This window comes from Octodon degus, unplaced genomic scaffold, assembly GCF_000260255.1.
Source record: "Octodon degus isolate 3935 unplaced genomic scaffold, OctDeg1.0 scaffold00127, whole genome shotgun sequence".
NCBI lineage: Eukaryota > Metazoa > Chordata > Mammalia > Rodentia > Octodontidae > Octodon > Octodon degus.
The window spans coordinates 5,896,463-5,913,115 of record NW_004524703.1 but is presented as its reverse complement, the minus strand read 5'-3'; the positions used below and the strand labels follow the sequence as shown (position 1 = coordinate 5,913,115).

The 16,653-nt window shown below is 45.2% G+C and overlaps 1 protein-coding gene across 1 annotated transcript in view; it reads right to left on the bottom strand.

Moving 5' to 3' along the window:
* Positions 1-2,118: 2,118 nt before the first annotated feature.
* The window catches only part of Edaradd (EDAR associated death domain), a 60,597-nt gene continuing 46,062 nt past the window's right edge, over positions 2,119-16,653 (bottom strand). The window contains exons 5-6 of the mRNA XM_023700879.1: positions 11,882-11,927; positions 2,119-2,516 (exon numbers count right to left, since the gene is read on the bottom strand). Coding sequence (XP_023556647.1) covers positions 2,122-2,516; positions 11,882-11,927 — 441 coding nt within the window. The 3' untranslated portion in view covers positions 2,119-2,121. The remainder of the gene's footprint in view (positions 2,517-11,881; positions 11,928-16,653) is intronic.

The window sequence follows — 16,653 nt, the reverse complement described above, 5'->3', positions numbered from 1 at the left end:
TTAAATATATTTGGCAAAAAGTATGATATTTACCTAGTAAATCTGACCAGGTGCGGCCTCCACCAGCGGGGGATGGTGAGTACGAGTCTGTAGCAGAGACTGCCCTTGTGGCAGAGAGGCCGACTTTATGTTTAGCAACCTAATGGAAACCGCCCTGGCTGTTAACAGAAAAAATCATGGTGGTTTCGCAATCCATTTTCTTTGGAGTAAACCCTAATCTTTCTGTTATACTGGTCAGTATTATTCATCCTTTTGGCTTATTTTAACTGGGGACTGATCTAGAAAGCCCCACAAATTGAACAGAGGGCCCTCGCTTTCTAAGCCCATGGCCAAAACCAAACAGCACTTTTGTAGACTTGCCAGCCCAACCAAGCCCTGCCTCTCTTTTTGCTCCCAAAGAACCTAGAAAATCTGACCCTCTTATCCCCATAATTGCCTATTCCTAAAATGATTAAGCAGGAGCACTGAGTATTCTTTAAACTAAATTTTCCATTTGGTGTAAAATCCTTTGAGATCCTGATTTTAATTCACTAGTAGCAATGTTCCTCCACATGGCCACCCTCTCCTGCAGTGTTAGGGACCCTTATTTTCATCCGGGACATTAGGTGCTAGAAGTGGGTGTAGCTCAACAATGAGCTGGGTGATTCTCATTAATTGACTGAGTTTCATCTCAAGGATGAAGCATTCCATGTTTTTTTTTTTAATAAAAGAAGAAAAAGTAAACATTAAATTAACTTTTAAAAATCCTGGATAAGCCAGGGATTTAGCTCAGTGGCATAAGCGCCTGCCTGGCAAGCACAAGGCCTTGGGTTTCATCCCTGGTACCACCAAAAAAAAAAAAAAAAAAAATCCTGGATAACAAAAGGGTATTTTGAATAGTGTTCTTTCTCAAATATCATTCCCATGGTACTTAGAAAACCCTGACTCTTCACTCTGCACCGCCCCACCCCCGTAACTATCAATTTTTGTATTTCTTTGAAAAAACATTAAGGTAAATGACACTGCAGACAGTCTACAGGGTATTCAATTTTAAATGAAAAGATGATACAGGTGCTCCTTGGGAGCTGCCCACGCCCTGCACCCTGAGCCACCAGAAGCTGGAGGATGAGCCCGGCGTGGACTCCAGCATGAGTTCCGGTGGTAGCAGCAGCGGCGGTGGCTCGGAGGAAGAGAATTGCAAAGGAAAAGCGATCCTTTCTGCAGCTGATGGCATCGCCGCCTTTGGACGCTAATGCTTCTGGAAGAACCTCGACTGCCCAGGGACTTTCAGACCCTGCTGCTCCTAATCTTCAGTCCTCTTCTGATCACTTTAGAACTAGGCTTACCAGGGATGCACTGGAGCACATGTACCCAGGACTATGTGTATCCATCTGATGCCACTCCAGAGTAGGCTCCATGCTGGTGTCAAATGTTGACAATGTGAGGATTGACTTCCTAATTAAAACCAATGCTAAACGGGGCAAGGTATGGCTTTTAAACTTCAACTGAAGTAGCATATTTTAAAATGTCTCTTGAAAATACAAAGCACCTGCATGTATTTTGAGACAGTTTCTGTTGCCATTGAGAATAAATGAACATATGTCGAAAAAAAAAAAAAAAAGACACGTGTGGTCTATAGCATATGCCTACATAGTAGCTGATCACCTAAGCGCTTTACAACAAAACAATAACACAGAGACAAAATAGGGTAACTTCTCACTGCTGTCTTCTGCTAGGCTGTGCATGTCACTGGTCACCAAGGCGCTTGCATGTGACGGTGTCCTTGCGTCTAGAGCCATCAACGGTCTTCAGTCCCATTGAAATCTTCAGCAGTACTTGAGGGGATCGTTTTAGTTTCATTACGGCTGGAATCCACCCTGATTGTAGCTGTTGGCCCTTATGTAAGTCTATAAAATACTTTCTCAATTCCACATTCAAATATTAAATTAAATCAGATGTGCAAAAAGAAATAAATGATCTTCCACTAAACCAGAAACTACTCCTCCACAAAACCACCAGCCTTGGGGTAAACAACGCCCACCATTCCATGTCCTCATCCTAACCTCTTAAAAGGACCAGGTTCACGTCCTTAGCTGTGGTTGCCGCAGGGTGCAGGAGGCCCGTGCCAGGAGGAGAGGGGATCTAGAAGTGCGAGCGGTGGTGGTCGGGGCGGTCGGCTCGCCCCCGCCTGGGCCACTCCTCCTCCACCCACCTGCGCAGCACCTTCTCCACATCAGCACGGTGGTAGAGGAGGCACAGCTCCATCAGCTGGCCCACCGTCCTCTGGCTGTTACGCAGCAGAAACTCCAGGGTGGGGCTCTGAGGCCTCTGCTCCAGGAAGCAAAGTTCGTCATAGGGCATGCCCCATTTGCTTGCAAAATTCCGCCAGTTTTTCACTGTTGGGTGGCACGGATCCAGCTTTATCCTGATCACATCCAATAAGTCCTGGTCGTTGAGCAAGTCACTTATGGTTGGGGCCCGCAGTGAGCAGGAGGAACAAGTGCAGTCTTCTTTGCAGGGGGAGTCCTTGCTGACACCTGAAGGGAGAAAGAGTCCACAGGTCAGCTGAGGCTGTGCCTACCCATTCATCTCTCCAGTCCTTATCTTCCCGCTGAATTAGTCATAGCACCAGCCTTCCTTAGAGAGGAACAGTGCTGAACACTCACTGCTCAGTACTGCCCAAGACATTGTATCTTGCCATATGCATCATGGGACCACTGACTAAAACGAGGGCTCTGGGCTCTCTCTGGGGACAGATCACAGTCCGGTGGGCCCAGCCTGAAGAGAAGCCAGCCCTGACCCGTGTGCACTCACCCTGTGCCCTGACAACTTTTCAACACCAAACACAGCATGCTAGGGTGAAATGGATTGTACAGTTCTTTAAAAGTTCTTGAAAAAAAAAAAAAAAAAAACAAACAAACTGGAATATCCACTCCATATGCATATTTGAAAACAAGTGATAATTGATAGTGCCAGAACACTTACTTTTAAAATTTATGGCCACCTTATCTTCCCTAGGCCTTTATCTCTGTTTTCTTCACCTGTGGGGCTCCGTCTGAAGTGTAGCCAACAGCCTCAGGTGTGCAGCGAGGTGCAAACAGGCGGAGAACCACAGCAGGCTCTGAGCCGCCCCAGCCCCCACAGGGAGACGCCTTCTTCCCTTCAGGGTCCTCAGCCTCATTTGTTACCAGGAGGCAGGCAGTGGGAGGATGGAGTGAGTGGGTAAGACACTGTTAGCAAGTCATTTATAATAAAGTGCTGTCTGTACTATGGCAAATGGATCTGCAGTGCGGTCTCACATGGTCTCTTTTCTTTCTTTTTTTTTTTTTCCTGTCTTTTGTGGGGCAGGGTTTCACTATGTAGTCCAGGCTGGCCTTGAAGTCACTTTGTAGCCCAGGCTCACAGTGAACTCACAGCAGTGTTTGTGCCCTGACCCCCTGCCCCACCCCCACCCCAAGGGCTTCTTTAGAAATCAGTGACTTGGGAAAGTGATAATGTCCACCGCGGTGCATGGCATCACATTGGTCCACAGCCTCCCATTTTAGGAAAGTGAAGAAGAAGTGACTAAGAAAGTCACTTCTGTGAGCTTAAGTTGAGAACCAGCAATTCTGAGGTGAGTACAAATTAAAAGGCAACAAAACAAGAGCTATGACAATTTTGTTCATACGCTGACTTACTGATGTGACTTCTGGGACCACAGCCCAAAGATGTAAACATAGGAACATTTTATTATAGTGTTAGGCTTTTGGGAGGTGGTACTTGGGATTGAACAGAAGGCCTTCACACTGAGCTACATCACTAGACCTTTTATATTTTTGAAACTTAGTTTTACTAAGTCATTAGCATGCAGGGTCCTTGCCTTTTGCATCGGCAAAACAGTCCAGCCCTTGTGTGGTGGTTAGAGCAGAGTATCACTTCCATTGGCTTTGGAATCTGCCCTGAGGGCTCGTAGAGCACAGTCCTGGGTGCATCCAATGAGCCCTGGAGCTGGGACTCTATGACTTCATGTTGTCCCTGGTCCCACCTCTCTGGCCTTGCTCTATGATCTGGCCACCATGATGAACTGAACAGCTTTCCTCCACCAGGCTCTTCTGCCACCATGTGCTGGCCCTGGAGCCAGCTGGCTACGGATTTACTCTCCCACATAGGGAGCCAAGTCAACCCTCTCCTCCCATAAGCCATGAGCATTGGGTACTGTGTCCCAGCATGGGAAAGTGGACTGATACACTGTGGCACACATATAGGTGCCTAATCTGTGCTGAAGATGGAAAGGCACCGGTGATTCTGAATGAGGAGCCCCCTGCTCTCCCCAGCTCTAAAACCAACTACTGAAAACTCCTCTTGATTGTAATGGGTTAAGTGAATTTTGTGCTATAACGTAAACCTCATGCTTCCTGTTATCTACTCTAAGGAATATGTTCTCACCCTATGTTCAAGGCTGTTTAGTAACAAGTAACTTTCTCGTCAAGGCTGTTTTGCTATGATAAACTGCCTCCCTAATCTAATTCCTGTAAACATAGTCAACTTAACATGTATCTTGTAAAAACACCTTGCTCAACAAGCCCCCACATGGGCAAGTTCTGCTTATCACTGAACTGTGAAAGACTCTTCAGTCATGTGATTTTTTGCTTTAAAAACTCCTTGCTCCCTGGGTTTGCCATGGTCTTCTCTTACATGAGAACTGACTGACGGCCCTGAGCTCAGTAAATAAAGGCTCTTTCAAATTCTAATTTTGCATCTTATCTGGTTCCTATGCTGATGTCCACGTGACATCACCAACTCAGCACCCAAGCACTACTAAAGAAGTGGAGGAGAACTCCAAATACCTGGACTCCCTCATTCACGCTCTGCTTTCCTGAGTCCTTATAGACTGTTACGGCATTCTCTATTGCCATTGCCAGCTCCCACATCATATGACTCTGTCTGGTTCCTGTGGCTCCCTCCAGGAGGTCCTGAGCTCCAGCCAAACCAGACCACTCAATTTGCTGCAGTGTATTTTTTTTAAGTTTAGTTTAAAATTTTTTTTAAGTTAATATAATCATAGTGTAGAAAATTTGGAAACTACATAATTATGGATTTTGAATAAACTATTAAATGCTTAGAATTCTCCCAAATTTTCAGAACTGTGAGTAATGGTGCAACGCAGGCCTTTCATGTAAATGTCTGCCACATCTTAATCCCTTCAGCAGCAAGGGAATGTTGGATACAAGCATCCGTTGACACATATGCCCAAAGGGAAGATTTGCCCTCTGCAAGTCTAGCTTGAGTACTGGCTTATAGTAAGGAAGACTGGCAGGGGAGGGAGGTCGATCTCTCCAGGACACAGTGACCTGTGTCCTAATGTCTGCCAGCCCTGCACTGGGTCAGTGACATTCACAATCCCAGATCGCCTTTCCAGGCTTCACTGGCTGGAGCTCCTCAAACTTTTCTCAGAGCATGTAACATCTGTGGACCTCAGATTCCTCTTCTATGAGATGAATATGGCAATAATTTAGAATCAATGATAAGAAATATTTTCTGTAAAGTCTTGGGCAAATCTAATGTAATATGCTGTTGATCTACTTATTTGTTTGTTTATGTGGTTCTGTTTGTCTAACTCAGGCAGCACTGAGGTGTATCTTCAGCTCTTTTCTTTTTCAAATTTTATTTTGAGACACAGTCTTGCTAAGTTGCCTCACCTAGCTTCAAACTTTTAGTCCACCTGCCTCAGCTTCCTGAGATCTGTATGCAGGATTACAGGTGTACACCACCATTCTTGGTATCTTAGTTACTTTTCTCATTGCTTAAACAAAATATACGACACCCAGAGTTAAAGAAGGAAAAGTTTCTCGTAGCTCATCATTTGTAGAGGCTTCAGCTCATATTTGGCTGGCTTCAAGGCAGGGTGGTATGGTAAAGGGGTATCACAGAGGAGAAACAGTTCATGGGGGGCAGCAGGCAGCAAAGCAGTGAAGTAGAGAAGAAGCAGCAAGCAACAAGTGACAACAACAGCCTTCTTTCTGTTCTTATATCTTACCCACGCTACCTGCCCTTAGGATGGGGAATACTCACACCCAAGGAAGGCCCTGCCATTACTCTTAACCAGGACTATGCCAAACCAATCACTATGCCAAACCAATCAGTGGGATAGTTTAGTGATCACACACCCTTGATCCCAGCATCACACACTGTAGATCCAGGCACCTCTGAAAAAGCCTCTCTTATGACTACATGAGGCTTTGGGGGGGACATCTATACACAAGGCATGATACCTGGCCTGAGTTTGTTTGTTTGTTTGTTTTCTGACTTTATTTTATGTAAGTGGGCAGGAGAGGGAGGCCTGTGTAGTCTACTGAGTCACTTCTGCTGCTCTTCACCACCCACACCTGTCTGTGGAGTGCTGAGCCCAGGCCAGCTGCAGGGCCTTTGCCCTTGCCAAGTCCCCCTCCTACAGTCTCCCTGGCTCCTCACACCCTGGCTCGATGGGTGTTCAGCTCTCCACTCCTCTGCTTAGCTCACGGAATAGCATCCCCCTGCCAGGCACCATCCTATTACCTTTGTCATATTCCTCCAGGCCCTTTCACCACATGAAATTGCATATTTTTTCTCTATTTATTGTCTCTCTCAATTAGGATGAAAGCTCTAAGTGGAAAAGGACTTTGATGTCTGATATCTCTGCCATATGCCAAGTATACAGTAAATGCTCAATAGATCAAATCAAATGATGGAAGAGTATGACATCAGTGAAAGAAACAGTCATATCAGAAGCCTCTGGACAGCTCATGAGTCGCTACTTAGACATTGTCAAGCCAGTGGACACTTTTTCCTCAGTTCTAGAGACTGAACCCAGTACCTTCATACCCAGCCGCATCTCAGCCCTGTCTCTTATTTTGAGACATTTTGAGACAGGGTCTCACCAAGTTCCTGAGTTGCCCAGGCTATACTCAAACCTGTGATCCTCCTGCCTCAGGCTCCAAGACTCTGGAATTACAGGTGTGCACTGCCTGGTCCAGCTCAATAGCCACTTTTTTTTTTTTTTTTTTAGATGTTCACAGACCATACATAAGACAGAAGAAAGACAACCAGCTGCTATGGAGAGGGCTCACTGTGTGCCTGCAGATTTCTGGCATGAGCTCCATGCACAGCTAGCTCAGGTTTGTGCTTATACTGGTTACCAAGTGTGCTAAGCTCCTGGCTCACTCCCTGCACTGGGAAAACAGCACCCACTGCACAAGGTGGCTGTGAGGGTTAAGGGACACAATCCATGAAAGCCCCATCCTGGCACATGGTACATGAGGAACAACACACAGCTTACGGGTGAGGAGGAATAATCACCAACAGCCTTCTAAAGCAGACTGTTCTCAACTTAGTTCTGGGATAGAATCCACCAACCTTCTCATCTCCTGGAGGAAATTTATAAAATCTTGATGTCTGGCTCCACCCACCAAGATCCTTATTTAATTAGTCTGGGGTGCAGACAGGGCATGAAAATTTAAAAACACTTCCCCTCCTACCCACTAGCATCTCAGGTGTAGCCAGGGTTGAAAATCACTGTCTTTCAGACACTTCCAGTGTAAATAATGAGGACACCAGAGTTAGATTTTGGAATTACTTTTCTTTAGTTAAAAGTTGCTGGACAGGTGCCATGATGGGCTCCTCTAGTCCCAGCTACTTGGGAGGCTGAAGCAGAAGGACTGACTGCTTGAGCCCAGAAGTTCAAGGTCAGCCTGGGCAACACAGTGAGATCTTAGCTCTTAAAAAATAAAAATAAATAAAAGAGACCCTGGACACCTAATGTCTCCACAGCCCTCGGCAGATGAATGGACTTCCCTGTGGGGCATTTCCTCCGCCTCTGTCCTCGCCCTCCATCCTTCCTCACATGTGCATTTCAGGACCAAGCATGTTCATCAACAAGGAATGCTGATATCATTTAAAGCAAACGTAGGAAAAAGTTAATGTGCAATGGTGTCACGTCTAGCTTTCACCTTTGGGGACGGTGCATTATAAAACAGCAGTCAATTAACAGTTAACTGTGAACTGGAATGAGATTCAGAATTCACAGAGGTCATGATTAGTTGAGCCTAGCAGTGGCTCCAGTCAGGATGTTGGCAGCAGATCACAGGCGGACGTAACACGCCTTGCTGCAGGGAAGGTGCCCTTTTATCTCATACACCTTGGCTTCTCTGGCTTCCCCAGAGCTCTTACCACACCGAGCTTCCCTCCCCTCAGCTCACACCATGCTAGCTTTCAGATGGCTTGGAATGAAGTTCCCTGGGATAACCAACTAGGTGTCTCAAATCAGTTCAAAACAATTAACTGTAAACACTTTATATTGGCAACTATAGAGATAGCAAAGTATTGTAGTCCCAAAAGAAAATAACTCTATCCCAGGTGTCTTATAAATTATCAGATCTGGAACCTGAAAAATACCAGCTCATGTCGAACAGAATCATATACTTCTGAAGCTATGATTGTTAACAGCATACATTTATGCCTTTTTTCTGTGTGTGGTTTCCAATGTGATTGAAAGTAAATATATTTAAGAGGCCAGTTTCAAGCTTCAATAAATCACTGTGTTGGGGCACAGATACGCCACATTATTTGTCAGAGGTAGTCGGATGTGATGAGCTGGAAAGTGATGGAGAGTTATTTTTATCTATGAAAAAATGGTTCCCAGGGCTTTTGGGTAGGTGTTTCATCTCTCTTTTTCTTTCTGGTACTGGGAATTGAACTAAGGACCTCATTTGCCAGGCAGGCGCTGTGCTGCTGAGCTATCTCTCCAGCTTATCGTTGGATCTCTTAACCAAAGAGAAAAGTATGACTTCATTTTCTCTTTCTAAAACATCCTGCGGAGACACCAGGTGGGCTGGAAGTCTTGAGAATCTCACTGAAATTGGGTGCATCCAGGCAAATCAATTACACTGGGCCTCAGTTTTGTCATCAAACAAAACTGTAGTGTAGCTCTCTCTCACACACACACACACACACACACACAGAGAGAGAAACAAACTCTTACACATATACAATGATCTAGATTAAACACAGCATAGAATTTTTACTTAAATTTGAGTAATGTGGTTCTGATACGCTGGGACACAAACATATGAAATCATTTTATAGGCCTAATCTGAAAATATCAAAATCCTACTTTACATTCATTTCAATGGGGAAGTTAATTTTAGATTTAGAAGTTGTTGAATTAGGCAAAGTCTCCAGAAAGTCAACCCTAAAAAAATGGCCACAGTAGGCAAAACCTCAGGGATGTGTCATAGTACGAAGAGTAGAAGGAAATGTCACAGCCAGAGCCTTCTGCAGTTTTTTCTTCAGATTTGAGACATAAGAGTGATCCTTCAATTTACTGGACAAACTGGAGAAATGAAATCTGCCAATTTGAAGAACGTTTTATACGTATAGTACAACTGAGCCTTATTCCTTTAATATCCAATATTTTCATTTTGAAAATCTGTATAAAAGCATTGCACAATAATTGTGTCTCCACTGATAAGAAGTGGAATACAATTTGTTATTGCTGCTTTAACCCAGGGCATTGGTTGAATGTCCTTGACGTTCTTGTGCCCGCCGGGCCGGGTGTGTGTACTGGCATATACATTCTCTTATTTTCTTAGTGGCAGCTGGTTCTGACTTGTATCCTCCCACTTTCCTTGATTAGAAACTATTGCTGTCGTTCTGCACTCCTGTCCAGTCCTGAATTCTACCATAGGGCCCTCTACCTTGCTTATCTATTTCTTTACTTAGTGATGAGGACTGAATCCAGGGCCTTCGTACTGATCTATACCCCCAGCCTTCTTTTTCTCTTTATTTTGAGATAGGGCCTCCTAAACTGCTAACTTGGCAGGCGTTGAACTTATGACCCTCCTCTCTTAGCCTCGAAGAGTGGGATCACAGGCACGAGGCACCACACCTATGGCATGTTTTAACCAGCTGTGGACTGGACTACAGATCGCTAAGGTTTTCAAAGGGTATGCATTAATAAAAACTAGGCCTTGAATTAAGGCCAGAGCCTTACTCATAGTAAGTAGAAAGATTCTGTGAAAGGCATTTTGGCCACTCAGACATTTGAGGGGTCAGCTCAGGACTTCATCTGACATAGTGGAGCCTGCACCTCTCCCTCTCAAAGGACCCTCAGCTGCGCAGGATGCACCTCACAGGTCTCAGTGGGATCCTCCGGTAGCCTTGGGGGCCACAGGAGCCAGGCTAAGGCCTTGGATCCTATTTACTCTGTGCGACCCTGTGATGCCTCCCTCCCAACATCTGTATGGTAAAGAAATTAACAAAGCTGACATGCAGATCCTGAGCACCCCAGCCCTGTAAAACACTTAGAAGAACACCTAGTACACGGTAGACACTAGGTCACTGGCCACTGAGTCCAATCTTTTGTTTGTTTATAGAAAACAAGGCAAAATAAAACCCTGGCCGTCTGTGGGTTGGGCACATGCCAGACACTGCAGACACCAATTCTAACAGCAGCAGCTTGTGGGTGTCCAACACATCCATGTTGCCAGCCATCATGAAAGTTCATCCCCTCTGAGCACTTCTGGGGTTGTTGGTTTGCGTGGCACTGGGAATTGAACATAGGACCCCAATGCATGCTGGGCTTCTGCTCATTTTGATACAAGTAAAAAATTCTGGAGACAATAAGGATCTTGATTAACATTCACCTATGAACTAATTATGGCCTTAACTCATACAAGAACTTCAAGGGCTTATAGTTATTCCTAGAAAAATTTCTGTATTCATTTTTTATTTTAGCTAACATGCCAAATGAACATAGAAGGTATTAGTCCTTAAAAATTTTAAATATAGATTTTTTATTAGAAAAAACATATGTAGGTTGGGGTGTAGCTCAGCGGCAGAGCACTTCCCTCACATGCCTGAGGCACTGGCTTCCAAACCTGGGTCTGCAAAGAAAGATGGCGTAGATGGGCAAACCGTAACGCTTCTGTAGATGAACATGCTGAAAGCCCTGCTGTGCCCTTCACGAGCAAAGGCAAGTTAGCACAGAGAAAACGTTCTTCAAAGACTCTTGTGAAATTGTGTAAAATAAATCTCTCCTTGCACTTCTATATGGCAAATAGCATGGAAAATTGCTCTGTTCAGCAGGACAGATTTTAGAAACTCATGTCATGAGGCCGGGGAGATGGCTCAGTAGAATAAGCTCTTGCCTGGCAAGGGCAAGGGCCTGAGTTCAATCCCTGCTACTGAAAAAAAAAAAAAAAATCTACTGAAGAAAAAAAAAAAAAAAAAGAAACTCACATCAGGCTTTTCCTTATCCTTTCCAACTCAGGTCACACAACAGGGTTCTTGAAAAGAACGGGGCAGGGCCGAGGAGATAGCTCGGCAGCTTAAGTGTCTGCCTGGCAAGCGCAAGGTCCTGATTGTGATCCTTGATACCAAATAATAATTATAATAATAATAACAAAGGAAAGAAAAGAAGGGGATGATAAGACGGGTGTTCTGACCCCCTTTAGTGGTGACCCAAGAATTCCCCCATCGACATTCACAAGTTCAGCCATGAGTGACTTTCAGGAAACATGACCCTGGACACTCGAGGAGATGTGTCTGGGCAATGTGCCGGGCAGGAGATGGGACTCCAGATGCACTCGTGGATATTGGGCACACAAGAGCCGTCTGGGCCAAAGGGACGAGGAGGCCCCATGCTGTACGTGTGTGCACTGTCCACAATGCATAATGAGGATGAAGACACACCATACAAGCTCTACGACTTGGTCACCTACATACCTGCTACCACCTTCAGAAGCCTGTACTCAAGATACATGGCTTAACTACACATTGTCACATAAAATTATAAAGCCACACACAAAAATTAATAATAAACTCCTTCAATTTAGGCACATCAATTAGTTATCATCACACCCAGGTATCTTCAGGGAGGATCACTTACCTGAAAGGGGATCGCCAATACTGTCCGGAAAGCCATTTTCTTCTCTCTGGGAAAAAAAAAAAGTGACTCATTAAAATCAGAACCACATGTGAATGGGGGACGGTGGATCTTAAGAACAGCGCCTTAATGGTGGGGCAAGCTATGCAAAGCTTCTGAGGTAGCAGCTTTTGTTTAACTCCCTGTGCTGTGTCCTGGCACTCAGAGCACAGCCTTCAGGGAAGACACTTCAGAAGTGTTTGTGAAATCCACTGGTGATCTGTTTAAAACATTGGATCAATACAGAAAACTATGTACTACTGATTTATCCTTTTTTTACATTATGAGTTATTTTCTTTAGGTTACTTCCACTTTGCTGGGTTTGTTGTCAGTCTAGGTAACAATGTTTTCCCTTATTTATTGTACTAATTTGAGTACATAGTCCAAAGAACCTAAAAAGAACTGAAAAAACAGCATGCAAATCCCTATAGAGGTAACATCCGCTCTCACAACTATGGTCAGCTGTGGTATGCAAGATGGGAGGGGTCTACTCTTGAGCTCAGAGTGGGGTGTGTGTATGTGTGTGAGTCCTAGCACACCTGCGCCTGTGTGAACTGTATCATCTTCAACTAAAATGGCCCCATCAACTAAGCGCCCCTCAGTTCATGGCACAAGGGGTGTCCACATCCCAGGCTGATGGCTTCAGGCCCATCCCCACCAGGCCTAGCCTCCCCTCCCTAGGGGCAGGCAGAGGTACACACTGGCTTAGCCCCACTCTAGGGGTCTTTAACTCTCAGGCCTCTGAGAGTGTCACCCTTTGTTAAAGAACTGGTGACAGTGCGAGGTCAATATGCTTAATGAATGTTCAACAGCTGTCTCTCTCACTGAATCTTCTAAGAAGTGTTTCTCTCCAACCCAGGCTTGCCAGTCCCATGTCTCAGCAGTGCATACAAATTTGCCTAATCACAAATCTAATTTTCCCCCTGCAACACAGAAGGATTCTGTCTTAGTTGGATGCTCCCTCTAAGTAATCTAAGCAATCCCTGCTTTGGTTTGAATCTCCTTCTTTGTCACTCACTGTCTTCACCCGACCAACATTACAAGGATGAAAAGAGCTGCTTATCTTATCAAAATTCATACAATGGCTTTTCATTTCCTTGAAGTTGTACCTTCTCCCCACATTTCCCTTACTTGGGTAGGGGAATGTGTACGAAAGAGACACAGAAACCCACAGAGAGAGAGAGCACATATAAGAGACATAGATGGGAGGGTGGAAAGGGAGGGAGGGAGGGAGGGAGGGAGGGAGAGAGAGAGAGAGAGAGAGAGAGAGAGAGAGAGAGAGAGAGAGAGAGAGAGCGCTTCTCCACCAGCCAGCCAAGCAGCCTTTGCAGAAACAGCACCATCTCTACAATCTTGCACATTGCAAAATGAAACTCAGGAGGCCAGAAGGTGGGGCTACCCCTGACCCACAGGCCACAGGGTGACCTGTGTTTTCATGCCTGCACGACTAGGCAGGTTCACTCACTCTTTTACTGACACCATCTAGGCACACTGAATTGGAAACCTGGGCCTTGGGGACAGAACAGGAGCCTCAGGGCACATCTTGGAGAGACACAAATGTTAGAAACTGACAGATTATGTGGTTTTTAAAGTCCCTGCTACAACACAACTTTCCATGAGTAAAAACCTAGTTACATGGCACATTCAGCTTAATTTCTTAAAATTTAGAGAGATATTTCCCATAAAGGCATGTTAAAAACCATCCTAGTAACTCAGGCAGGGAACATGGTTCCTTGAAACTGTGAAGGTGGAAGAAGACGACAGCATTTAGAACAATGTCTAGGATCTTAGTTGTTGGCTCTATTATAATAAGGTGCACATTTTAGATTACTATTTAAAAGTGAAATCAGGAAAGACTTATTCTTGTGCTTTGGCTGAAACCAACGTGTGTACTCCTTCAACACCTGTTCGTTGAACCCCTAATATGTACAAGCCTCCCTGCTGGAACCGTGCACAAAGGCAAAAATGTGCAGGCCCTTGTCTCAGTTACTCTTTTCTCGTTGCTGGGACAAATATCCGACACCCAAAATGAAGGAAGGGAAGGTTTATTTAGCTCACAGTTACTGAAGTTTTCAGTCCATACTCAGCTGGCTCCAGAGCAGAGTGGCACATGGCAGGGAGCAACCTTTCATGGTGGTGGCAAAGAGCAAGAGAGCAAAGGGAGTGGCAGCAGCCCAGGCAGCTAGCCAGCCTCTCATCCCTCCTTATACTGTAATGCCAATCACCTGCCCCAGGGCACGCACAGCAGGCACACCCACAGTAATCCAGAAGCTGTCCCATGACTATATAAGGTGTTGGCAGAGGGGGACAACTGTACACAAATCATAACAACCCCTGACCTAGAGGCCTGTCCTCAGAGACCTGGGGGATAAAGAGCACAAGAGTAACTAAAGAAGCAGGGTCCTGAGTTCAATCCCTGGTGCCGCAAAAAAAAAAAAAAAAAGAGTAACTAGAAGTCAAGGGGGAAGATTGAGCTTTGATGGGGTGCAGGTGGAGTCCCAAGCAGAGGTTTGTGTAACAGAAGCTGTTTCCCTGGACAGAGAGGTGCTGGAGAGATGCTCTGCTGAGGTCTGGGAACTACAGGAAGGGACACTGAGCCAGGAGCTGATCAAAACAGAGGCAAGCCAGAGCCTCTGTGACGCTTCATTACAAGTGAAGGCAGGAACAGCAGCAAGTGGAAAAGGGAACAGCAAACAGCCTGAGGCCCTTCTGGAGCTGGACAATGGGAGTCCTGAAGGGCTCTGACCAGGAGGGCATCCTGAGACCATCTAGGATCTGCTGGCTGCAAAGTGGTAGACATAGGGGTGGGGGTGTGAGGGGGTTAGGGGCACTACAGTGCTTCTCTGGGACCCCGGTTACTCCTCTTGCCAGGGCAGTTACAAGAGCAAGAACAGCCCCTCCAGCTCTCAGGCTCACTCCTTGCCACGGCACGGCCCCCTCTTTCGGGCTCCTGCTAACATATCAATGCCACAAGCCCTGACCAGAGGTCCAGTGCAGAGCACCATCCAATCATGGTCTTCCAGCCTCCAAAACTGAGCTGCATAAACCTCTTTTCTTTATAAAGTACCTACCATCTCACATTTATTAGAGCAAGGGCAAATAGACTAACACATGTATGCATTTGGTTAGTTTGTCTACCTCCCTAAAATATGAAGCTAATTTTTTTCAATTCTAGCTTTGAAGAGATTCTCATTTAGTTGAGGTGGTGTGGGTCCTGCAATGGAATGTCTTTTTTTTTTTTTTTTTTTTTTTTGGTGGTACTGGGGATTGAACTCAGGACCTTGAGCTTGCCAGGCAAGCACTTATTCTACTGAGCCATCTCCCCAGCCCATGTCTTTTCTTTTTTTAATTTAAGAAATTTTAAGGCACTGCAGGGTTGAGCACCAATGTTTCATATATTTAAATAGGCAAATAAAATACCCATTTTATAAAAACCTTCTCATTGTGGGAATGAGGGTATTACCTTAGTTTCGGGTAAAATGTATTAACTGCTGCCAAGAAATCTCTCAACAGGGAGAAAACTGGCTGAGGTATCTGGATGGTGCACTGCGCTTGGCTTATAACTGGCAGTCAGGTCCCACTTCTGTCAGGATCTGGGAGCCTGGGAGCTATGGGGCAGCGGCCTCTGAAGAGTCACATGAGATGCACTATGGCCTGGGAAGAGCTCTTAACTCAGAGTGAACACATAACAAGTGATCAAAATGCCGGGTCAATGTTTAAATTAGAAAATGCACCACAGTAAAAGACACATGGCCATCAACCCCCTCAGAATATTCCTCTCACTCTGAACTGCTCTTGTCACTCCAGAAGCACTTCTGTGTGGCCTCTGTTGGGAGTATCTTTATGAAATGTGATCAAAAACAGCGAATGCGGGCCAGCCAGATAGCTCAGTGATTAAAGGACCTGCTTAGGCAGATGCAAGGGCTGGGGGTTCAAACCCTGGTGTGCCATGCCAGCCCCACCCCTGGGGCACGCTGAGAGGGCTGAGCCAATGAGACTGGCTGTGCTAGTGCACGCCTATAATCCTAGTACTTGAGAGGCTGAAAACAGGAGACTCACTATGAGTCTGATCTAAGTAGTGAGACCCTGCAGACCCTGTGCTAAAAACAAAATAAAACAGGGAATGCTGTTGCTCAGCGCCATCCAACCAAAAGGCAGCTTTTTAAAAGCATTATCATGTGTCCTCGGCCACACTGTTCACTGGATCTGGCATTGTGTGACTTCTGATTCTTTCTCAAAGTCAAAATGGCCATGATAGGTAAATATTTTGCACTGATTCAGGGCATAAAGGCAGCTGTGACAGCAAAGACATGAAAGAAGACTTCCAGAACTGGTTCAGAAAGTGGCAAGAATGCTAGGATAATAAAGGGGAGTATTTTGAGGAAATGTGTCTTACTGTAATCAATCTTTAAAATATATATATTTTTGAACATTCACCATATTTTTGATCACACCTTGTCTAGTGCATATGGGGATGGACGGACATGACTGAAGATGGAGACACAAGTGGGGAAGTCCTGTTAAATAAATTTATAGGAGGCCTTGATCTGGACTGAGTTCCTGTACTAAGTGTCGCAGCAGACCAAAATGAAGTCACTCACACTAGAGCTCCACATTGCCAAACTAAACCTAAGCTGCTTGCTTCTAACATCTGGCCCCTGCAGAAACGGAAGAGAAAGAGTCAAATTTCCAAGCAGCCCTGTTTTGTTTTGTTTTGTTTTGTTTTGTTTTGTTTT